The sequence below is a fragment of the Phyllobates terribilis genome, unplaced genomic scaffold (assembly GCF_046119375.1).
Source record: "Phyllobates terribilis strain yellow unplaced genomic scaffold, ASM4611937v1 Scaffold_11__3_contigs__length_659146591, whole genome shotgun sequence".
In the NCBI taxonomy this organism is placed as follows: Eukaryota; Metazoa; Chordata; class Amphibia; order Anura; family Dendrobatidae; genus Phyllobates; species Phyllobates terribilis.
In genome coordinates, this window is record NW_027362771.1 from 413,789,658 (window position 1) to 413,816,423 (window position 26,766).

Below are 26,766 nucleotides of genomic sequence, written 5' to 3' on the forward strand. Positions count from 1 at the left end.
GTCTGGACTCATTGCTGGCCACCTTAGAAGTCTCCAGTGCTTTCTCTCAAACCATTTTATAGTGCTCTTGGAAGTGTGTTTTGGGTCATTGTCCTGCTGGAAGACCCATGACTTCTGAGGGAGACCCAGCTTTCTCACACTGGGCCCTACATTATGCTGCAAAATTTGTTGGTAGTCTTCAGACTTCATAATGCCATGCACACGGTCAAGCAGTCCAGTGCCAGAGGCAGCAAAGCAACCCCAAAACGGAACTTCCGCCATGTTTGACTGTAGGGACCGTGTTCTTTTCTTTGAATGCCTCTTTTTTTCCTGTACACTCTATGTTGATGCTTTTTCCCAAAAAGCTCTACTTTTGTCTCATCTGACCAGACAACATTCTTCCAAGACGTTTTAGGCTTTCTCAGGTAAGTTTTGGCAAACTCCAGCCTGGCTTTTTTATGTCTCGGGGTAAGAAGTGGGGTCTTCCTGGGTATCCTACCATACAGTCCCTTTTCATTCAAACGGATAGTACGGGTTGACACTGTTGTACCCTCGGACTGCAGGGCAGCTTGAACTTGTTTGTATGTTAGTCGAGGTTCTTTATCCACCATCCACACAATCTTGCGTTGAAATCTCTCGTCAATTTTTCTTTTCCGTCCACATCTAGGGAGGTTAGCCACAGTGCCATGGGCTTTAAACTTCCTGATGACACTGCACACGGAAGACACAGGAACATTCAGGTCTTTGGAGATAGACTTGTAGCCTTGAGATTGCTCATGCTTCCTCACAATTTGGTTTCTCAAGTCCTCAGACATTTCTTTGGTCTTCTTTCTTTTCTCCATGCTCAATGTGGTACACACAAGAACACAGGACAGAGGTTGAGTCAACTTTAATCCATGTTAACTGGCTGCAAGTGTGATTTAGTTATTGCCAACACCTCTTAGGTGCCACAGGTAAGTTACAGGTGATGTTAATTACACGAATTAGAGAAGCATCACATGATTTTTCAAACAGTGCCAATACTTTTGTCCACCCCCTTTTTTAGGTTTGGTGTGGAATTATATCCAATTTGGCTTTAGGACAATTCTTTTTGTGTTTTTTCATTGAAGACAAATTAAATGAAGATAATAATACCAAAGAATTTGTGATTGCAATCATTTTCAGGAAGAAACTGAGTATTATCTGACAGAATTGCAGGGGTGCCAATACTTTTGGCCACCACTGTATGTATGGCATAAATATTTATTTTTTGTGTGGAGCAGAGAGTAGGTGAGTTTTAGTGTAAGGTCTGTACTTTAGAATATAATCCTATTTTGGTGTACCACAATTTCCATTGTTCAAGGAGCTTATCCTGCTTGGAATAGGTCAAGCGGATTTTTTCAAATGTGTATATGATATTTGATTCATTGATCCATTCTGATAAGGATGGGGGATCAGGATCATTCCAGTGTCTTGCAACAAGGCTCTTAGCCATATTAAGAAGGTGAGATATTAAACAGCGTATATTTATAGGTTGGTGTTGGGAATGGAGGTTAAATAAGATTAGCAGAGGAGGTGTTGAGAGCTTTTTCTATATGTATATAGTACAGACCAAAAGTTTGGATACACCTCATTTAAAGATTTTTCTGTATTTTCAGGACTATGAAAATTGTACATTCACACTGTAGGCATCAAAACTATGAATTAACATATGTGGAATTATATACTTAACAAAAAAGTGTGAAACAACTGAAAATATGTCTTATATTCTAGGTTCTTCAAAGTAGCGACCTTTTGCTTTGATGACTGCTTTGCACACTCTTGGCATTCTCTTGATGAGCTTCAAGAGGTAGTCACCGGAAATGGTCTTCCAACAATCTTGAAGGAGTTCCCAGAGATGCTTAGCACTTGTTGGCCCTTTTGCCTTCACTCTGCGGTCCAGCTCACCCCAAACCATCTCGATTGGGTTCAGGTCTGGTGACTGTGGAGGCCAGGTCATCTGGCGTAGAACCCCATCACTCTCCATCTTGGTCAAATAGCCCTTACACAGCCTGGAGGTGTGTTTGGGGTCATTGTCCTGTTGAAAAATAAATGATGGTCCAACTAAACGCAAACGGATGGAATAGCATGCCGCTGCAAGATGCTGTGGTAGCCATGCTTGTTCAGTATGCCTTCAATTTTTAATAAATCCTCAACAGTGTCACCAGCAAGCACCCCCACACCATCACACCTCCTCCTCCATGCTTCACGGTGGGAACCAGGCATGTAGAGTCCATCCGTTCACCTTTTCTGCGTCGCACAAAGACACGGTGGTTGGAACCAAAGATCTCAAATTTGGACTCATCAGACCAAAGCACAGATTTCCACTGGTCTAATGTCAATTCCTTGTGTTCTTTAGCCCAAACTTGTCTCTTCTGCTTGTTGCCTGTCCTTAGCAGTGGTTTCCTAGCAGCTATTTTACCATGAAGACCTGCTGCACAAAGTCTCCTCTTAACACTTGTTGTAGAGATGTGTCTGCTGCTAGAACTCTGTGTGGCATTGACCTGGTCTCTAATCTGAGCTGCTGTTAACCTGCGATTTCTGAGGCTGGTGACTCGGATAAACTTATCCTCAGAAGCAGAGGTGACTCTTGGTCTTCCTTTCCGGGAGCGGTCCTCATGTGAGCCAGTTTCTTTGTAGCGCTTGATGGTTTTTGCAACTGCACTTGGGGACACTTTCAAAGCTTTCCCAATTTTTCACACTGACTGACCTTCATTTCTTAAAGTAATGATCGCCACTCGTTTTTCTTTACTTAGAATTTGTATTATGGCAAGAAAAAGCAGCTAACAGTCTATTCAGTAGGACTATCAGCTGTGTATCCACCAGACTTCTGCACAACACAACTTATGGTCCCAACCCCATTTATAAGGCAAGAAATCCCAATTATTAAACCTGACAGGGCACACCTGTGAAGTGAAAACCATTTCTGGTGACTACCTCTTGAAGCTCATCAAGAGAATGCCAAGAGTGTGCAAAGCAGTCATCAAAGCAAAAGGTGGCTACTTTGAAGAACCTAGAATATAAGACATATTTTCAGTTGTTTCACACTTTTTTGCTAATTATATAATTCCACATGTGTGAATTCATAGTTTTGATGCCTTCAGCGTGAATGTACAATTTTCATAGTCATGAAAATACAGAAAAATCTTTAAATGAGAAAGGGTGTCCAAACTTTTGGTCTGTACTGTATATATATATATATATATATGTTTTTGGATTTTTTTCCCAAAAAGGTATGATTTTGGTGCAATGGTACCAAATATGGGAGGGTGTGCCAAGTTCTGAGTTGCATCTCCAGCAATTTGGTAAGATTTATCGATTTTGTGGAGGACGTCAGGGGTTTTATACCACCTGGATAATATCTTATAGCTGAGTTCTTGATATCTAATTTCAGGGGAGATGGAATGTACACCCTTTAGGATTGATGTGACTTCCTCAGGATTAAAGGTTATATTTAATTCTCTTTCCCATTTATTAGTGAATTGAGGGGTTTCCCATGTATCACAAAGGATTTTTGTAAAGTCCACTATTTCTTATACATTCTGTTATATGTGAAGTATGCGCTCCTGATGAATCCATTGGAGGGGAAACACGTCCAGCTATATGCATACTCTGTGTTATGCAGCACCTGTATCAATGGGCTATTGATGTGAGCGATATGCACACTTCGTGTTATGAACTAGCACTAATGTGCCTGTGTGACTAGATCAGTTGGCTATTGGTGTGATTACAATATATGAGTTATATGAATACCTTAATATGACCTATATCTGCACTAAATATTAAAAGGGAGGTTGTTAGTAGTACAATGATAAACTAGGATTAGGTACACCCATATATTGAAGGATCTTAAAAATAACAATATTATTGGTGGGATCAAGTGCAATACTTTATGGAGTTGTAACTCCATAAAGCATTGCACTTCATCCCACCAATAACATGGTTATTTTTAAGATCCTATGTATAAGTTTAACCTCCCCCTATTGTTTCTAACCACCTATAATTGAATGAGTATGTATATTAACATCATTTCATATATTGTTTATTTCATACGTTTGTGGATTTTTAGTGGGATAGGCTGCAGACCACATAGGTTCAGTCAATGGTGGTCTGCCCCTGCCCCACTATAGGATATTAGCAAACTTTATCTATCTTTTGGTACTATTGGTTGCTCTTTTCTCTGACTTCTTTTTCCTTTGCAGGGACTTACAGGGTCAGACAGGGAGAGTCGACGGCCGAGCGGAGGCGCCATTGCGCAGGTGTAGGGAAATTATCTGTTTCCTTTCAGACAAGCCATTTTGATGTAATATTGCCTGACATTGCTATGCATAGTACACATGTGATGAACCTTCCATATGGGGTATGTTGAGTCCTATAGTAGTATTACCTTTCCATTATAGGATAGTATTATACAATATGTTTTGTTGTGTGTTGTTTCTACCTTGCATCCCTTGGTAGGGCCTTATAGGGTCAGATACGGGGGAGTCAACGTCCGAGCGAGGAAGCCATTGCACAGGTGAAGGGTGCCAACTTACGTGGCAATGTAGGGCCATATTAGATCAATTGTAGGGTGTATTTATACCTTCTTATTGCCTTGTAGATGAGTGACCAGTAATTGGCCATAATATTATATTGTTGTTCGTTTTGTATTTATTCTTTTTAACATATCTTTAATAAAAGTGACGTTTTAACTTTATGACAATATTTGACATTTAGTGTTTAAGTCGGTGATATTTTATTCAAAAAACATTAACCCCTTCACCACCGAGCCTGTTTTCACCTTTCTGATCAGGCCAAATTTTACAAATCTAACCAATGTCAATTTATGAGGTAATTACTCTGGAACGCTTCAATGGATCCCACTGATTCTGAGACTGTTTTATCGTGACACATTGTACTTCATGTTAGTGGTAAATTTAGGTCAATATTTTTTTTGCATTTGTAAAAGAATCTGAATTTTGGGGAAAAGTTTGCAATTTTCAAACTTTTAATTTTTATGCCCTTAAATCAGATAGTTGGCTCACACAAAATAATTAATCAATAACTTTTACCACATGTCTACTTTATATCAGCATCAGTTTTTGTTAGGAAGTTAGAAATATTAAAAATTTATCAGCAATTTCTAATTTTTCCAACAAAATTTACAAAACCAATTTTTGTAGGGACCCCATTACATCTGAAGTGACTGAGGGGCCTATGTGACAGAAAATGCCCAAAAATGACACCATTTTAAAAACTGCACAACTCAAAGTGCTCAAAATCTCATTCAGGAAGTTTATTAACCCTTCAGGTGCTTCACAGGAATTAAAACAATGTGGGGAATACATTAAAATGTAACTTTTTACCACAAAAATGTTGCTTTATCCCAAATTTTGCATTTTCATAAGGATAACAGGAGAAAATGTTGTGAAATTTTTCCTGTATACACAGATACCCCATATGTGGTGGAAAACTAATGTTTTGGCACACGGCAGGGCTCGGAAGGGAAGGAGCGCCAATTGAATTCTGGAGTGCAATTTTGGCTGGAATAGATTGCAGATATCATGTCACATTTGAAGAGCCCCTGACATGCCTAAACAGCAGAACCCCCACATGGCCCCCCAAGCGACCACATTTTGGAAACTACACCTTTCGAGGAATTCATCTATGGGTGTAGTACGCATTTTTAACCCTTAGGTGATTCACAGAACTGTATAAAATTGGGCTGAGTCAATGAAAAATTACCATTTTTCCCATTAATATGTTGCTTTGGCCCCAAATTTTTAATTTTCAAAAGGAATAGGAGAAAATGAATGGTACAATTTGTTGTGCAATTTCTCCTGAGTACACCAATACTCCATATGTGGTTGAAAACTACTTTTGAGTTACAGTGCAAAGCTCAGAAGGGAAGAAGTGCCATATTGGAGTTCAGATTTTGCTGGAATGGTTTGATGGTGCCACACGAGCGGAACCCACCTTAAGTAATCCCATTTTATAAGCTTTTATAATTCATCTAGGGGTGCACTGAGGATGTTGATACCACATGTGCCTCACAGAAATTTATACCATTGAGCGGTGAAGAAAGAGTAATTCCATTCTTACCACTAAAATGTTGTTTTAGCCCCAAGTTTTTAATTTTTATAAGGGCTAATAGGAAAAATGTACCTCACAGTTTGTTGTGCAATTTCTTCTGAGTGCACAAATACCATACATGTAATTGGGAATTTTTCGGTTATGGTTTGCAGGTGCCATGACCCACTGGTAGAGTCCCTGAGGTGCCATAACAACAGAATCCCCCATAAGTGTCCTGATTTTACAAACTACCCCTCTCAATGAATTCACCTAAGCATGCAGTAATCATATTGACACCACAGGTGTGTCAAGGACTTTTATACCATTGAGCAGTGAAGAAAAAAAAAATTACATTTTTACCTCAAAAATGTTGTTTTAGTCCCAGAATTTACATTTTCACATGGGAAAATGGGTAAATATGTGGTTGTACAGTACTTGCTTAGTCACACGGCGAGACTCGGGAGGGATGGAGTGCTATTTGATTCTTGGAGCACAGATATTCCTGAATAGTTTGCGGACTGCATATACAGAGCCCCTACGTGCCAGAAGAGCAGAATACCCTCTTATATTTCCATTAACAGATGAATGACCTGAGTGGGAAATTACTTTTTTTGTGGATTGAGTTGAAGCTTTTATTGAGAACATTTTACATAACATTTTGAATCACGTTTTTCCTGCGCTCTTCGCTGAGCTCTACTTCCATCTAAATCTCCGAATGACGTGATTCAGAGTTACTCTGGACTCCATCTGGCCCGTTTAGTGGTGTCCTTCTTTTCAGAAGTGCACAAAACTGTGGTCGGCCGCGCCTTTATGCACACTAAAAAGTCAGACACCATCAGATCATAGACCAGATGGTGTCCACAGTTCCTACATCTGCCTCATTATAGGAAATCTTCTGCCAGGGATTCTGTCTGAATCACGTATTTCAGAGATTTACATGGAAATCCTGGTGCAAGTGGTCAGCGCACGATAAATGTGAGTTGAGCCTTACTGCGATCTTTGGGAGGCAGAATGAACAAATCGGCTACAGGTGAAGAATTGGTTTTATTTATTTTCCACCCCGTTCCTTATGCGGTATAAGTGATTAGACGACTTTATTCTTCAGGTCGGTGCGATTACAGCGATAACAGATTTATATTGGGTTTTTATGTTTGGCTACTGTCACACACTAAAAGATGCTTTTTTTTGCAAAAACAAGTTTTTGCATTGCCCTGTTTTGACAGCTATAATTTTTCTATATTTCTGCTGACAGAGGCATGTGAGGGCTTGTTTTTTGCGGGACAAGTTGATGTTTTTATTGGTAACATTTTCGGACGCATAACATGTTTTGATCACTTTCTATTCCAATTTTTGGGAGGGAGAATGAACAAAAACCAACAATTCAGGATTTTTTTTTTGTGCCATTCGCATAGTACTCAGCCATGTTATATGCTTGTGTGAGCGAGTCCTTACACAGACAGAAGCCCCTTTGGCATGGTCTAAGCAGGCCAACGTTGCGGGGGCATCGATTGGAAGGGAGAGGGAGCATCCTCCCTCTACCAGCCTCCTAAATGTTGCGATCGCATTTAGGGGGTTAAACAGCTGGGGGCGGTGAGGGCACCGCTCCTGGCAGTGACAGCCGGGTCTCGGCTATCATGTAAGCCGAGCTCCCGGCGGTGACTGCGCTGGCACAGCTTGTGCATAATCGCCATGAGGTACCTATACATCATCGGTCAGGAACCTCTATCCGACAATGACGTATAGATACATCAAATATTGTGAAGGGTTTTAGACTCAATTACCCTGGAGGGTTATGGTAAGAAAAATACAATAGGAGATGGATTGGATATATACCATGGGAACACAGACGGACTAATATACATATGCATTTTACACTTCTGTGATATTGGTAAATGTCATTTTATGAGGTTTTTCTCAGAACCGTCTAATAGGTAATAAATATATGATCGTTTGGGGACTGCAGTGCTGAGACTTCGCCAATTAGTAAAACGAGGATCCTGAACTCCCCATTCCTACTCGATAGTATAAGCACCACCACTCCATTCAATCCTTGTATAGTATAGCACCATTCAGTAAAAAATACAATTGTAAGTACACAGTGCTATATAATATGATGATTGCAATATAGATAGGATAAAAACTTTGCCTCTTATTAGTGCATAGTTCTTACTTTTTGACCTTCATGCATGTACCCTCTGTACATGCATGAAGGTCAAAAAGTAAGAAATATGCACTAATTAAAATTATAAAGAGGAGTTCACATACTTTCTTTGTAACAGTGTACATATATTGATCCAAAAAATATAAATATATAAGGGATCACCCTATTATTGTAATATTAGGCATACAAATGAGGTAGTATGGCTGAGTGTGTGAATAAGTAAATACAGTATTACATTGTAATAGTGAATTTTAGCTACAGCCAGAAAAGGAGACCATCATGTGCCTCCACCCCGACGCGCGTTTCGCTCCTGCTTCTTCCAGGGTCAGGTTGCGTGGGTGCGTCAGCCTTACTTTCGGGTGCATGCACACTACCAACTGCTTCCTGCAATGAGATTTGCAGGGCATATGCAAACCACACTCTACCATTAGCGACAGGTGGCATACTCACATTGAGATGTTCTGAAGTAATGTACATTAATTCTTCACTACTGACATGAAGCCTTTCATATAGGATAGTGTCTGCACCTTTGCAGTAAAGTTTAATTTGTCCTTCAGGATTTCGCACTGGTGAAAAAGAACAACCTTGTTAATGGCAATAGATAACTTGGTGATGCATGCAAAAATCACATCTTTCCCAAAAAGGTATATAAATACAAGCAAAAAATTATTTTGATGCTGTGTTATAACGAAAATATACAAAGTTAACAAAAGTTTTGTTTACAATGTGTCTAGTTTAGCAGTGGGCAATTAATTTTCCCACGGGCCACGAGAGACTGACTTTTGTGAAGGGCTGAACAAACCAGCCGAACTTAATTACCGTATACTCATTATTATTATTAATCTTATTATTTTATATTAATTAAGTTAATTAACTTAACTTTGAGCAGATTTAAATCTGTTGACTAGCTACCAATACATGTTGTGACAGAGATTATTGTAATGTATTAGCAGTAACAGGTAATCAAAACAATATCATTAACTTCTTTTTATAATGTTTATAAATCATATGCTTATGTTATTCTGCTTTTGTGCCCTGATCAACAGCCACCAAACAGAATTATGCTCTCACAGCCACCCAAACAGTATGATGCCCCCCCACACACACACAGTATGATATACCTCACACCCCCTCAAACAATATGATACCCAAAGTCACCCTTATACAGTTTGATGACCCACACATCCCCTCATCAGTATGGACCCCAGAGCCCCATACATACAGGATCATGCTCACACAGCTCCCCACACTCAGTGGGATGGATCCCACAGGCTACAACTCACAGCATGATGAAACCCACTACCCCTCACACAGAGGAGGAACCCCACAGCTCCCCACATTATCCCCACAGCCCCCCACACAGTATGACACCCTCACATTGCCCATCCACATAATATAATACACCCACCCACAGTATGATGTCGCCAAATCGCCCTACGCAGTATGATGCCCTGAAATTTCCCCCATGTGCTGACTGAGAATTAAAAATTAGAAAAAAAATCAAACTACTCAATTAACCTTGTTCCCTTTGATGCTCCGGTCTGTGCAGCATATGGACTGAGGCTTCGCACAGTAGGCACGATCTAGGGATGTCCAGCGACTCTTGCACTGAGTCTCAGTTGCACAGTCTGAAAGGTGGAAGAAGGAGCTGACGGCTCCGTGACTTACCATTCTATTTACCGTTATTTGTATCCTGAGGATACAGATATCAGTGAAATTAACATATCGGGCCAATGGCAACCGTGTTATGTATTACGCGGGCATAGTTTATTGTGTTATGTATTAAGGGGGAATCTTGTATTGCATTATAGGGCATTGTGTATTGTATTATGGCGCACTGTGTATTGTATTGTGGGGGCATTGTGTATTGTACTATGTATTATGGGAGCATTGTGTATTGTACTATGTATTATGGGGCACTGTGTGGATTGTATTATGTATTATGGGGGCATCGTGTACTGTATTATGGGGGCATTGTGTATTATATTAGGGGACATTGTGTATGTATTATGGGGCCTGTGTATTGTATTATGTATTGTGAGTAATGTGTATTGCATTATGTATTATGGGGGCATTGTGTTATTTATTATGGGGCACTGTGGATTGTATTATGTACTGTATATGGGTGGCATCTTGTACTGTATTATGGGGGCATTCTGGATTGTATTATGGGGGCATTGTGGATTGTATTAGGTATTATAGGGGTAGCTTGTACTGTATTATGGGGGGGCATTGTGTATTGTATTATGTAGGCATTGTGAATTGTATTATAGGGGTATCTTGTACTGTATTATGGGGGCATTCTGGATTGTATTATGTAGGCATTGTGAATTGTATTATGTATTATAGGGGTATCTTGTACTGTATTATGGGGGCATTGTGTATTGTATTATGTAGACATTGTGGATTGTATTATGTATTATAGGGGTATCTTGTACTGTATTATGGGGGTATTTTTTATTGTATTATGCATTATAGGGGCATTGTGTATGTATTATGAGGCACTGTGTATCGGATCATGTATTATGGAGCATCGTGTATTGGATTATTTAGTTCAGGAAGCACAGTGTATATAGAATTATTTAACAGAGTACCATGGGGGTCTTTATTACAAATATGGATGGCCCTGTCCCCTATCTAGCAGTCAAAATTTTCCTCTAGGGGAATTTATATTCCACATGGTGTCACTCTAGTTTTGTCTACACACGATACATTGCAATTTGTATTCCTGTAAATGTGATTATACACCCTGATCTGCCATAACCCACAAGTGCACAAACATATTTTAATAGGGGGCCTGAGCGACTTAGATAATATTCACGAGGAGTAGGTCTACCATGCCACAGAGAACACAAAATTATGTACTAAACACTATGTATGAAGATTATTCCTAATAAAATGCAAAGCTTAAATGGGGGAATTTTACCATGACACAATTAGATGTATTGGAGAGCTCAAAGCTAACACTAAACGGTTTTACATCTGTTCGCCCCATCCAGATACATATGTATTTACAGGGAGTGTGGTAGTTAATTATTGACAAGTATGATAACTTCGTTATTTAATGGTTTCAGTTTGTAAATCAATAGAAAGTGTATGCATATAAAATCAACCGTAGCCTAATTTTGTTCTTCTCCAGGTTCTATTCTCCCTGCTCGTTCCCTCTGAATATGCAAACATATGTTTACTGGTCTCACTTGTCTCCGTGTGGATTAGCAGACACGAAAAGGGTGGATAGAGAATTGTGATGAATAACAGATCTCTTGTCTATTCATGGTTTTGGTTAAAAAAAAATTTCTGAGGACAACCGCAGCTTACAGCCAATTTGTGTTTTAGAAGCTGATTTTTTTTTCCACATAGCCCATGTGAACATTCTACGTCTAACTGAAAGAAATATCTTCTATAAGTAATGGGTTCCTGGCTCAAAAAGAACAATAAATTGAAAATGTAGAAATAAAGGGAGATTAGGACTCATTTCACTTCTTGGTATTGTGATGTATTTTTCAAAATGAATCATTACCGTAAATAGGTTAAAATGAAGAGTACACCTCATTAATTCTGTGATATTCAATTATACTAAATTGTCTGCAATATCAAATGAACCATAAATTTTTAAATAGAAAAGACTGACACAAAAGAAAGACTGTAGACAGGACACATTCTGGAAGGGAATAGTCTGAAGTGTGAGAGGTGCAAGCTGGGAGAAGGAGAAGGATTGAAAGTGGGAACAAGCCAAACGAGAGTTTCATAGTTCTAGGAAGAGAGCAAGACAAAATCTTATGGAGAAAGAAATCAAAGACAATACGCATTTCCTGAACTTGTTTTAGTAGAAAGATCTGATTTTGATCAGTTTGGAATTTCTATCTTCCAAAACAGAACGTAGTTTCTGCCTGTTCGCATGATGGCAAAATGTGTCAGATGACTACATTGGTTACAAGTCCCACCCAAGCATGAGCCAAAGGACATGTACATTTGCAGTGTTCATTGCAGAAAAAAATACATAAGTAAAACAGATAAACATGATATTTAACCCATTTACCCCCGAGGGGGATTTGCACGTTAATGACCAGGCCAATTTTTACAATTCTGACTACTGTCACTTTATAAGGTAATTACTCTGGAACGCTTCAACGGATTCCACTGATTCTGAGATTGTTTTTTCGTGCCATATTGTACTTCATGACAGTGGTAAAATTTATTCGATATGACTTGGGTTTATTTGTGGAAAAAATTGTAAATTTGGCGAAAATTTTGAAAATTTTGCAATTTTCAAACTTTGAATTTTCATGCCCTTAAATCAGAGAGATATGTCACACAAAATAGTTAATAAATAACATTTCCCACATGTCTACTTTACATCAGCACAATTTTTGAAACATAATTTTTTTTGTTAGGAAATATCACATTTGAAGTGACTTTGAGGGTCCTTTATGACAGAAAATACCCAAAAGTGACACCATTCTAAAAACGGAACCCCTCAAGGTGCTCAAAACCACATTCAAGACGTTTTTTAACCCTTCAAGTGCTTTACAGGAATTTTTGGAAAGTGGAAGAAAAAATGAACATTAACTTTTTTCACAAAAATGTTACTTTAGACCCCAATTTTTTATTTTTGCAAGGGTAACAGGAAACAATGGACCCCAAAATTTGTTGTGCAATTTCTCCTGAGCACGCCAATACCCCATATGTGGGGGAAAACCACTGTTTGGGTGCACGGCAGGGTTCGGAAGGGAAGGAGCACCATTTGACTTTTTTGATTGTAAAATTTGTTTGAATGATTAGCGGACGCCATGTAATGTTTGGAGAGCCCCTAATGTGCCTAAACAGTGGAGATCCCCCACAAGTGACACCATTTTGGAAACTAGACCCCTCAGGGAACTTATCTAGATGTGTGGTGAGCACCCTGAACCCCCAGGTGCTTCACAGAAGTTTATAACATGGAGCAGTGCAAATAAAAAAAATCTAACTTTTTCCACAAAAAGGATGTTTTAGCCCCAAATTTTTTATTTTCACAATGGTAAGAGGAGAAAATGCACCCCAAAAACTTTTGCGCTATTTCTCCTGACTATGCAAATACCCCATATGTGGGGAAAATACACTGTTTGGGCGCACGGCAGGGTTCAGAGGGGAAGGAGCACTGTGTGACTATTTGAACGCAAAATTGGCTGGAATTGAGAGCGAACGTCATGTTGTGTTTGGAGAGCCCCGGATGTGCCTAAATAGTGGAAACCCCCCACAAGTGACCCCATTTTGGAAACTAGACCCCTCACGAATTTTATCAAGGGGTATAGTGAACATTTTGAGCCCAGAGGTATGACACAGAAAATGATAACATCAAATTGAATAAGATGTCATTAGTCTTGAGCTTAAGTGCTCAATATTTGAGTTTGCATCGGGTACTCAGGTATGCACCATGTATCGCGGGTGCTCGAGTGACATGCTCGAGTCCCCGCCCCGCATGTTTCACGGTTGTTCGACACCCAAAAAAAAACATGCGGGGATCGCTCGTGCATGGCAGGCAATCCCCGCTAGGTTTTTTTGACCGTGAAGCATATGGGGCGGAGACTCGAGCATGTCACTCGAGCACCCGCGATACTCTGTGCATACCCGAGCACCCAATGCAAATTCAAGTAGTGAGCACTTGCGCTCAACACTAGTCGCCATATCGTTATTTTTTTTTCTTTACTTTTGAAAAAATCCCAACCTCAACACAACCCTAACCCTAGAACAACCCTAACCCTAGCACAACCCTAGCGTTTATTTTTTACGCCTTTCCTTGCGCGGTATAAATGATTAGATGACTTTATTCTTCGGGTCGGTGTGATTACAGCGATACCAGATTTATAGCAGGTTTTTATTAATGATAGCTGTCACACACTAAAATACGCTTTTTTTTCTCCAAAAGACTAGTTTTTGCATCGTCATATTTTGAGAGCTATAATTTTTCCATATTTCGGCCGACAGAGTCATGTAAAGGCTTGTTTTTTTGTGGGACAAGTTGACATTTTTATTGGTACCATTTTTAGGCACGTGACATTTTTTGATCGATTTCCAATTCGATTTTTGGGAGGCAGAATAAACAAAAACCAACAATTCAGGAATTGTTTCTTTATGCCGTTCCTGGTTTGGTAAAATTGATAAGGTAGCTTTATTCTTAGGGTCAGTATGTTTACAGCAGTACCACATTTATATCATTTTTCTATGTTTTGACGCTTTTACACAATAAAAACTATTTTATAGAAAAAAGAATTTTTTTACATCGCTTTATTCTGCGAGCTATAAGTTTTTCATTTTTTGGCTGATGGAGCTGTATGGCGGCTTGTTTTTTGCGGGACAAGATGACGTTTTCAGCGGTACCATTTTTATTTACATTCATCTTTTTGTTCGCGTTTTATTCCATTTTTTGTTTGGTGGTATGATGATTAGAATAGTTTTTTGCTTAGTTTTTTTTTTTTTTACCGTGTTCAATAAAGGGGTTAACTAGTAGGACAGGTTTATAGGTCAGGTCGTTCTGGACGCGGCGATACAAAATATGTGTACTTTTTTTTTTTTTCATAATAACATTTATTGATCGGTACAATTTTATTTTATTTTTTGGGGATTCTTTTTTTCATTTTTTTTTTAAATATTTTTACTAATTTTTTTTTTTTTCACTTTCTGATTCTTTTTTAACTTTTACACGTTGTCCCACTATGGGACTTTCACTTTTTGCAGGCTGATCACCTGTATAGCATAGGGACGCAGCACCAACCCTGTGTTATCAAGGCTGTCAGCGCTGCACAGGCAGAAGATACTTTGATCATGCACTGCGCATGATCAAAGTATATTCCTGCTGTCATGACAACCACAGGACCCGGCCACAGACAGCACAGGACGCCGGTGAGGAGGTAAGTAACGGCGCTTACCTTCTCTTGCGACCGGAATGCAGCAATCGACTTTGATTGCAGCATGCATTTCGGGGGGGTAATGTGATGGGAGCGGTGCGCTCCGCTCCCAGCACATAGCACCGGGTGTCAGCTGTGACAATCAGCTGACACCCGGTGGCGATTCTGATGCGTGCTAATTAGTATTGAGCGAGTATGTTCTATTAACCCTTTCGCCGAGTATGCTCGGGCCGAGCTCCGAGTATTTATAGCTGCTCGGTGATATGGTTGAATCGCTCCCGTGTGCATGATTTTCAACTGTTTGACAGTTGTATTACATGTGAGGAATGTCTATTTCTTACACATTCCTCACATGTAATAAAGCTGTCAAACAGTTGCAAATCATGCACACGGGAGCGATTCAACCATATCACCGAGCAGCTATAAATACTCTGAGCTCGGCCCAAGCATACTCGGAGAGAACATATTCGCTCAACCCTAGTACTAATACGTATCTGGTCCATAAGGTCAAGGGCGCAGGTACGTATTAGTAAGTATCATGTTAGAAAGGGGTTAAAGAATAACCGTTGTTTTAATTTCTATTACATAAATCAATAGTACACATGAAAATACACAACTTTGTAATATATCTTATCAGGGAGATTTGCTTCTTTCTCCTATTGGATTGATCCTTCACTGACAAGGATTCAGTGACGACAGACTTTCACATTACTGAGATAGGAGATGACAGTTTGTGATTTTAAAATTCTATGGAGAGGGAAGGAGGAGGAGATATAGGCAGACAGACATCCTGCTGCAAGTTTTCTATAGAACTTTATGAGCACCAACTGTCATCTATCTCAGTAATAGGAATGCCTGTATTCACTGTGCACAGCTTTTACCCATGAATTGGGAAATATGAGATAAAAAATCAGTTCAGGAGAAATTAGATTTCATTTAAAAGATTTATTACAAAGTCTCTTTTTTTGAAGTGTAGTATTAACTTATGTAAAAAAATTAACAATGGTTACTCTATAAGACTTCATACACAATGATAATAGATATAACTGCAATCCTATAGAAAACACAAATCACATACAGAGAAATCCCTACGAGTTGTGTTAAAGGAGTTTTCCCACAAACTAAGTTAACTTTAACCAACATTTTAATCAATAGATCTTGGAATAATAATAATAAATTACACAATTGGATGTGATTAAATAAAATTTCCTGTGCTGAGATAATCTTATAAATGTGCCCCTGCTGTGTACTGTGTAATGGCTGTGTCTGACCGTACAGGAACGTGGTCTGATCATACCACAGCTCCTGAGCAGAGGAGGAAGCAAAAGAGAGTTTATAGACGTTACCACATGGGATTACAGCTAATTCTTTCTGTGATGTAAAACATTGCTTAAAAACAGACAGGGAAATGTTTTACCTCACAGAAAGAATCAGCTGTGATCTCATACTGTCCTGTCTGTATACTCTTTTGCTTCCTCCCCTGCCCTCCCCTGATCAGACCATGTTCCTGTACGGTCAGACACAGCCAGGGGTGGACTAGCCCACCGGAGGATTGGGAAAACCCCCGATGGGCCCCGGGTCCCGATGGACACGCCCCCAAGCCCCACCCCACTACCCCCCCTGGGCCCTGTACAGAGAACAGAGGGCCCCCCCGGTTCGCTAATCATATCGGCAGCACTGCCCTGCTCTGCCTGATGCCGCAGACTAGTGCCCCTCTGCCTCCTCTGCGTAGAGCGACACTACGCAGGAGGTCAGTCTCAGGGTGGTGACGTCATTGCCCAGGGACTGCTTCCTGTGGGCACTGTGGAGGACGCACCCGGCGTCGCCCCAGGCAGCGGCAGCGGAATCTATGGGCTCCTACCAGGTATAAATTATTGGAGGTAGCAGAATGTATGGGCTCTTGTCAGGTATTATGAAGGGAGGCATTATTTTGAGGGGTAATAGATACACTTGGGTACTGCCCTTGTCAGGGCGGGAGCAATTATCAGGGGCACGACAGGGTAGATTTATTCTCGGTGATACGAAACAACTGAATTGAAGAGAGAGAAAAAAACCCTGGAGGATGCCCACAGATAAGAAAATGGCTGAGATCCACACATATTGTTAAAAATTTTATATCACTATGTTTAAGTTATATATGTACCAGAAGGGATTAATACTGCTAGTTTTCCCCAACATGTCATATAAGAAGTTTACATAGTGTCCTATTTTCATGTTTTATATCCTTAATAAGGTTTGCTATAAGAGAAAATATATTTATCAGGACCAAATTAATTTTTGTTGGCCCTCGCTACTATATGAGGGGTCGGTCGTGATATTTGGTTTGTAATAGTGGTGTATGAGTGATTTATATTGGACATTGTTGGTACAAAGTAATTTTTAAGGATTAAATAAAAGTTATATTTTAAGAGTTTTCCTCTCAGCTGATTTATATTGTTAATACGGAGGTTATATACTGCCGTAGGTTTAAGCAGGTAGTGGTTATATATATATATAGTTATTACAGTATATATTATTGGAGGCAGCAGAATCTATGGGCTCCTGTCAGGTATATATTATTGGAGGCAGCAGAATCTATGGGCTCTTGTCAGGTATATATTATTGGAGGCAGGAAAATGTATGGGCTCCTTTCAGGTATATATTATTGGAGCCAGCAGAATCTATGGGCTCCTGTCAGGTATATATTATTGGAGGCAGCAGAATGTATGGGCTCCTGTCAGGTATATATTATTGGAGGCAGGAAAATGTATGGGCTCCTTTCAGGTATATATTATTGGAGGCAGCAGAATCTATGGGCTCCTGTCAGGTATATATTATTGGAGGCAGCAGAATCTATGGGCTCCTGTCAGGTATATATTCTTGGAGGCAGCAGAATGTATGGGCTCCTGTCAGGTATATATTATTGGAGGCTGGAGAATCTATGGGCTCCTGTCAGGTATATATTCTTGGAGGCAGCAGAATGTATGGGCTCCTGTCAGGTATATATTATTGGAGGCAGGAGAATCTATGGGCTCCTGTCAGGTATATAGTATTGGAGGCAGCAGAATCTATGGGCTCCTGTCAGGTATATATTATTGGAGACAGCAGAATCTATAGGCTCCTGTCAGGTATATATTATTGGAGGTAGCAGAATGTATGGGCTCCTGTCAGGTATATATTATTGGAGGCAGCAGAATGTATGGGCTCCTGTCAGGTATATATTCTTGGAGGCAGCAGAATGTATGGGCTCCTGTCAGGTATATATTATTGGAGGCTGGAGAATCTATGGGCTCCTGTCAGGTATATATTCTTGGAGGCAGCAGAATGTATGGGCTCCTGTCAGGTATATATTATTGGAGGCAGGAGAATCTATGGGCTCCTGTCAGGTATATAGTATTGGAGGCAGCAGAATCTATGGGCTCCTGTCAGGTATATATTATTGGAGACAGCAGAATCTATAGGCTCCTGTCAGGTATATATTATTGGAGGTAGCAGAATGTATGGGCTCCTGTCAGGTATATATTATTGGAGGCAGCAGAATCTATGGGCTCCTGTCAGGTATATATTCTTGGAGGCAGCAGAATGTATGGGCTCCTGTCAGGTATATATTATTGGAGGCTGGAGAATCTATGGGCTCCTGTCAGGTATATATTCTTGGAGGCAGCAGAATGTATGGGCTCCTGTCAGGTATATATTATTGGAGGCAGGAGAATCTATGGGCTCCTGTCAGGTATATAGTATTGGAGGCAGCAGAATCTATGGGCTCCTGTCAGGTATATATTATTGGAGACAGCAGAATCTATAGGCTCCTGTCAGGTATATATTATTGGAGGTAGCAGAATGTATGGGCTCCTGTCAGGTATATATTATTGGAGGCAGCAGAATGTATGGGCTCCTTTCAGGTATATATTATTGGAGGTAGCAGAATCTATGGGCTCCTGTCAGGTATATATTATTGGAGGCAGCAGAATGTATGGGCTCCTTTCAGGTATATATTATTGGAGGTAGGAGAATCTATGGGCTCCTGTCAGGTATATATTATTGGAGGCAACAGAATCTATGGGCTCCTGTCAGGTATATATTATTGGAGGCAGCAGAATGTATGGGCTCCTGTCAGGTATATATTATTGGAGGCAGCAGAATCTATGGGCTCCTGTCAGGTATATATTATTGGAGGCAGCAGAATGTATGGGCTCCTGTCAGGTAGATATTACTGGAGGCAGCAGAATCTATGGGCTCCTGTCAGGTATATATTATTGGAGGCAGCAGAAGGTATGGGCTCCTGTAAGGTAGATATTATTGGAGGCTGGAGAATCTATGGGCTCCTGTCAGGTATATATTATTGGAGGCAGCAGAATGTATGGGCTCCTGTCAGGTATATATTATTGGAGGCAGGAAAATGTATGGGCTCCTGTCAGGTATATATTATTGGAGGCAGCAGAATGTATGGGCTCCTGTCAGGTATATATTATTGGAGGCAGCAGAATATATGGGCTCCTGTCAGGTATATATTATTGGAGGCAGCAGAATCTATGGGCTCCTGTCAGGTATATATTATTGGAGGTAGTAGAATGTATGGGCTCCTGTCAGGTATATATTATTGGAGGCAGCAGAATCTATGGGCTCCTGTCAGGTATATATTATTGGAGGCTGGAGAATCTATGGGCTCCTGTCAGGTATATATTATTGGAGGCAGGAAAATGTATGGGCTCCTGTCAGGTATATATTATTGGAGGCAGGAGAATGTATGGGCTCCTGTCAGGTATATATTATTGGAGGCAGCAGAATCTGTGGGCTCCTGTCAGGTATATATTATTGGAGGCAGGAGAATCTATGGGCTCCTGTCAGGTATATATTATTGGAGGCAGCAGAATGTATGGGCTCCTGTCAGGTATATATTATTGGAGGCAGCAGAATCTATGGGCTCCTGTCAGGTATATATTATTGGAGGCAGGAGAATGTATGGGCTCCTGTCAGGTATATATCACTGGAGGCTGGAGAATCTATGGGCTCCTGTCAGGTATATATTATTGGAGGCAGGAAAATGTATGGGCTCCTTTCAGGTATATATTATTGGAGGCAGCAGAATGTATGGGCTCCTGTCAGGTATATATCAATGGAGGCTGGAGAATCTATGGGCTCCTGTCAGGTATATATTATTGGAGGCAGCAGAATCTATGGGCTCCTGTCAGGTATATATTATTGGAGGCAGCAGAATGTATGGGCTCCTGTCAGGTATATATTATTGGAGGCAGCAGAATCTATGGGCTCCTGTCAGGTATATATTATTGGAGGCAGCAGAATGTATGGGCTCCTGTCAGGTAGATATTATTGGAGGCAGCAGAATCTATGGGCTCCTGTCAGGTATATATTATTGGAGGCAGCAGAAGGTATGGGCTCCTGTCAGGTAGATATTATTGGAGGCTGGAGAATCTATGGGCTCCTGTCAGGTATATATTATTGGAGGCAGGAAAATGTATGGGCTCCTGTCAGGTATATATTATTGGAGGCAGCAGAATGTATGGGCTCCTGTCAGGTATATATTATTGGAGGCAGCAGAATCTATGGGCTCCTGTCAGGTATATATTATTGGAGGTAGTAGAATGTATGGGCTCCTGTCAGGTATATATTATTGGAGGCAGCAGAATCTATGGGATCCTGTCAGGTATATATTATTGGAGGCAGCAGAATGTATGGGCTCCTGTCAGGTATATATTATTGGAGGCAGCAGAATCTATGGGCTCCTGTCAGGTATATATTATTGGAGGCAGCAGAATGTATGACCTCCTGTCAGGTAGATATTATTGGAGGCAGCAGAATCTATGGGCTCCTGTCAGGTATATATTATTGGAGGGAGCAGAAGGTATGGGCTCCTGTCAGGTAGATATTATTGGAGGCTGGAGAATCTATGGGCTCCTGTCAGGTATATATTATTGGAGGCAGGAAAATGTATGGGCTCCTGTCAGGTATATATTATTGGAGGCAGCAGAATGTATGGGCTCCTGTCAGGTATATATTATTGGAGGCAGCAGAATCTATGGGCTCCTGTCAGGTATATATTATTGGAGGTAGTAGAATGTATGGGCTCCTGTCAGGTATATATTATTGGAGGCAGCAGAATCTATGGGCTCCTGTCAGGTATATATTATTGGAGGCTGGAGAATCTATGGGCTCCTGTCAGGTATATATTATTGGAGGCAGGAAAATGTATGGGCTCCTGTCAGGTATATATTATTGGAGGCAGGAGAATGTATGGGCTCCTGTCAGGTATATATTATTGGAGGCAGCAGAATGTATGGGCTCCTGTCAGGTATATATTATTGGAGGCAGGAGAATGTATGGGCTCCTGTCAGGTATATATTATTGGAGGCAGCAGAATGTATGGGCTCCTGTCAGGTATATATTATTGGAGGCAGCAGAATGTATGGGCTCCTGTCAGGTATATATTATTGGAGGCAGCAGAATGTATGGGCTCCTATCAGGTATATATTATTGGAGGCAGGAGAATGTATGGGCTCCAGTCAGGTATATATTATTGGAGGCAGCACTATGTATGGGCTCCTGTCAGGTATATATTATTGGAGGCAGGAGAATGTATGGGCTCCTGTCAGGTATATATTATTGGAGGCAGCAGAATGTATGGGCTCCTGTCAAGTATATATTATTGGAGCCAGCAGAATGTATGGGCTCCTGTCAGGTATATATTATTGGAGGCTGGAGAATCTATGGGCTCCTGTCAGGTATATATTATTGGAGGCAGGAGAATCTATGGGCTCCTGTCAGGTATATATTATTGGAGGCAGCAGAATCTATGGGCTCCTGTCAGGTATATATTATTGGAGGCAGGAAAATGTATGGGCTCCTTTCAGGTATATATTATTGGAGGCAGCAGAATGTATGGGCTCCTGTCAGGTATATATTACTGGAGGCTGGAGAATCTATGGGCTCCTGTCAGGTATATATTATTGGAGGCAGCAGAATGTATGGGCTCCTGTCAGGTATATATTATTGGAGGCAGCAGAATGTATGGGCTCCTGTCAGGTATATATTATTGGAGGCAGCAGAATCTATGGGCTCCTGTCAGGTATATATTATTGGAGGCAGCAGAATGTATGACCTCCTGTCAGGTAGATATTATTGGAGGCAGCAGAATCTATGGGCTCCTGTCAGGTATATATTATTGGAGGCAGCAGAAGGTATGGGCTCCTGTCAGGTAGATATTATTGGAGGCTGGAGAATCTATGGGCTCCTGTCAGGTATATATTATTGGAGGCAGGAAAATGTATGGGCTCCTGTCAGGTATATATTATTGGAGGCAGCAGAATGTATGGGCTCCTGTCAGGTATATATTATTGGAGGCAGCAGAATCTATGGGCTCCTGTCAGGTATATATTATTGGAGGTAGTAGAATGTATGGGCTCCTGTCAGGTATATATTATTGGAGGCAGCAGAATCTATGGGCTCCTGTCAGGTATATATTATTGGAGGCTGGAGAATCTATGGGCTCCTGTCAGGTATATATTATTGGAGGCAGGAAAATGTATGGGCTCCTGTCAGGTATATATTATTGGAGGCAGGAGAATGTATGGGCTCCTGTCAGGTATATATTATTGGAGGCAGCAGAATGTATGGGCTCCTGTCAGGTATATATTATTGGAGGCAGGAGAATGTATGGGCTCCTGTCAGGTATATATTATTGGAGGCAGCAGAATGTATGGGCTCCTGTCAGGTATATATTATTGGAGGCAGCAGAATGTATGGGCTCCTGTCAGGTATATATTATTGGAGGCAGCAGAATGTATGGGCTCCTATCAGGTATATATTATTGGAGGCAGGAGAATGTATGGGCTCCAGTCAGGTATATATTATTGGAGGCAGCACTATGTATGGGCTCCTGTCAGGTATATATTATTGGAGGCAGGAGAATGCATGGGCTCCTGTCAGGTATATATTATTGGAGGCAGCAGAATGTATGGGCTCCTGTCAGGTATATATTATTGGAGCCAGCAGAATGTATGGGCTCCTGTCAGGTATATATTATTGGAGGCAGGAGAATGAATGGGCTCCTGTCAGGTATACATTATTGGAGGCAGGAGAATGTATGGGCTCCTGTCAGGTATATATTATTGGAGGCTGGAGAATGTATGGGCTCCTGTCAGGTATATATTATTGGAGGCAGCAAAATCTATGGGCTCCTGTCAGGTATATATTATTGGAGGCAGCAGAATCTATGGGCTCCTGTCAGGTATATATTATTGGAGGCAGCAGAATCTATGGGCTCCTGTCAGGTATATAGTATTGGAGGCAGCAGAATCTATGGGCTCCTGTCAGGTATATATTATTGGAGACAGGAGAATGTATGGGCTCCTGTCAGGTATATATTATTGGAGGCAGGAGAATCTATGGGCTCCTGTCAGGTAAATATTATTGGAGGCAGCAGAATGTATGGGCTCCTGTCAGGTATATATTATTGGAGGCAGCAGAATCTATGGGCTTCTGTCAGGTATATATTATTGGAGGCAGCAGAATCTACGGGCTCCTGTCAGGTATATATTATTGGAGGCAGCAGAATCTATGAGCTCCTGTCAGGTATATATTATTGGAGGCAGCAGAATGTATGGGCTCCTGTCAGGTATATAGTATTGGAGGCAGCAGAATCTATGGGCTCCTGTCAGGTATATATTATTGGAGACAGGAGAATGTATGGGCTCCTGTCAGATATATATTATTGGAGGCAGGAGAATGTATGGGCTCCTGTCAGGTATATATTATTGGAGGCAGCAGAATCTATGGGCTCCTGTCAGGTATATATTATTGGAGACAGGAGAATGTATGGGCTCCTGTCGGGTATATATTATTGGAGGCAGCAGAATCTATGGGCTCCTGTCAGGTATATATTATTGGAGGCAGCAGAATGTATGGGCTCCTGTCAGGTATATATTATTGGAGGCAGCAGAATGTATGGGCTCCTGTCAGGTATATATTATTGGAGGCAGGAGAATCTATGGGCTCCTGTCAGGTAAATATTATTGGAGGCAGCAGAATCTATGGGCTCCTGTCAGGTATATATTATTGGAGACAGCAGAATCTATGGGCTCCTGTCAGGTATATATTATTGAAGGCAGCAGAATGTATGGGCTCCTGTCAGGTATATATTATTGGAGCCAGCAGAATGTATGGGCTCCTGTCAGGTATATATTATTGGAGCCAGCAGAATGTATGGGCTCCTGTCAGGTATATATTATTGGAGGCAGCAGAATCTATGAGCTCCTGTCAGGTATATATTATTGGAGGCAGCAGAATGTATGGGCTCCTGTCAGGTATATATTATTGGAGGCAGCAGAATGTATGGGCTCCTGTCAGGTATATATTATTGGAGGCAGCAGAATCTATGGGCTCCTGTCAGGTATATATTATTGGAGGCAGCAGAATGTATGGGCTCCTGTCAGGTATATATTATTGGAGGCAGCAGAATCTATGGGCTCCTGTCAGGTATATATTATTGGAGGCAGCAGAATGTATGGGCTCCTGTCAGGTAGATATTATTGGAGGCAGCAGAATCTATGGGCTCCTGTCAGGTATATATTATTGGAGGCAGCAGAAGGTATGGTCTCCTGTCAGGTAGATATTATTGGAGGCTGGAGAATCTATGGGCTCCTGTCAGGTATATATTATTGGAGGCAGGAAAATGTATGGGCTCCTGTCAGGTATATATTATTGGAGGCAGCAGAATGTATGGGCTCCTGTCAGGTATATATTATTGGAGGCAGCAGAATCTATGGGCTCCTGTCAGGTATATATTATTGGAGGTAGTAGAATGTATGGGCTCCTGTCAGGTATATATTATTGGAGGCAGCAGAATCTATGGGCTCCTGTCAGGTATATATTATTGGAGGCTGGAGAATCTATGGGCTCCTGTCAGGTATATATTATTGGAGGCAGGAAAATGTATGGGCTCCTGTCAGGTATATATTATTGGAGGCAGGAGAATGTATGGGCTCCTGTCAGGTATATATTATTGGAGGCAGCAGAATGTATGGGCTCCTGTCAGGTATATATTATTGGAGGCAGGAGAATGTATGGGCTCCTGTCAGGTATATATTATTGGAGGCAGCAGAATGTATGGGCTCCTGTCAGGTATATATTATTGGAGGCAGCAGAATGTATGGGCTCCTGTCAGGTATATATTATTGGAGGCAGCAGAATCTATGGGCTCCTGTCAGGTATATATTACTGGAGGCTGGAGAATCTATGGGCTCCTGTCAGGTATATATTATTGGAGGCAGGAAAATGTATGGGCTCCTTTCAGGTATATATTATTGGAGGCAGCAGAATGTATGGGCTCCTGTCAGGTATATATTACTGGAGGCTGGAGAATCTATGGGCTCCTGTCAGGTATATATTATTGGAGGCAGCAGAATCTATGGGCTCCTGTCAGGTATATATTATTGGAGGCAGCAGAATGTATGGGCTCCTGTCAGGTATATATTATTGGAGGCAGCAGAATCTATGGGCTCCTGTCAGGTATATATTATTGGAGGCAGCAGAATGTATGGGCTCCTGTCAGGTAGATATTATTGGAGGCAGCAGAATCTATGGGCTCCTGTCAGGTATATATTATTGGAGGCAGCAGAAGGTATGGGCTCCTGTCAGGTAGATATTATTGGAGGCTGGAGAATCTATGGGCTCCTGTCAGGTATATATTATTGGAGTCAGGAAAATGTATGGGCTCCTGTCAGGTATATATTATTGGAGGCAGCAGAATGTATGGGCTCCTGTCAGGTATATATTATTGGAGGCAGCAGAATCTATGGGCTCCTGTCAGGTATATATTATTGGAGGTAGTAGAATTTATGGGCTCCTGTCAGGTATATATTATTGGAGGCAGCAGAATCTATGGGCTCCTGTCAGGTATATATTATTGGAGGCTGGAGAATCTATGGGCTCCTGTCAGGTATATATTATTGGAGGCAGGAAAATGTATGGGCTCCTGTCAGGTATATATTATTGGAGGCAGGAGAATGTATGGGCTCCTGTCAGGTATATATTATTGGAGGCAGCAGAATGTATGGGCTCCTGTCAGGTATATATTATTGGAGGCAGGAGAATGTATGGGCTCCTGTCAGGTATATATTATTGGAGGCAGCAGAATGTATGGGCTCCTGTCAGGTATATATTATTGGAGGCAGCAGAATGTATGGGCTCCTGTCAGGTATATATTATTGGAGGCAGCAGAATGTATGGGCTCCTATCAGGTATATATTATTGGAGGCAGGAGAATGTATGGGCTCCAGTCAGGTATATATTATTGGAGGCAGCACTATGTATGGGCTCCTGTCAGGTATATATTATTGGAGGCAGGAGAATGTATGGGCTCCTGTCAGGTATATATTATTGGAGGCAGCAGAATGTATGGGCTCCTGTCAGGTATATATTATTGGAGCCAGCAGAATGTATGGGCTCCTGTCAGGTATATATTATTGGAGGCAGGAGAATGAATGGGCTCCTGTCAGGTATACATTATTGGAGGCAGGAGAATGTATGGGCTCCTGTCAGGTATATATTATTGGAGGCAGCAAAATCTATGGGCTCCTGTCAGGTATATATTATTGGAGGCAGCAGAATGTATGGGCTCCTGTCAGGTATATATTATTGGAGGCAGCAGAATGTATGGGCTCCTGTCAGGTATATAGT

At 41.1% G+C, this 26,766-nt stretch overlaps 1 protein-coding gene across 1 annotated transcript in view; it reads right to left on the reverse strand.

Moving 5' to 3' along the window:
• ATP8B4 (ATPase phospholipid transporting 8B4 (putative)) overlaps positions 1–26,766 on the reverse strand; it is a 336,358-nt gene that overhangs the window by 77,022 nt on the left and 232,570 nt on the right. Inside the window, 1 exon segment of the mRNA XM_073653088.1 lies at positions 8,660–8,775. Within this exon segment, the coding sequence (XP_073509189.1) occupies positions 8,660–8,775 (116 nt within the window).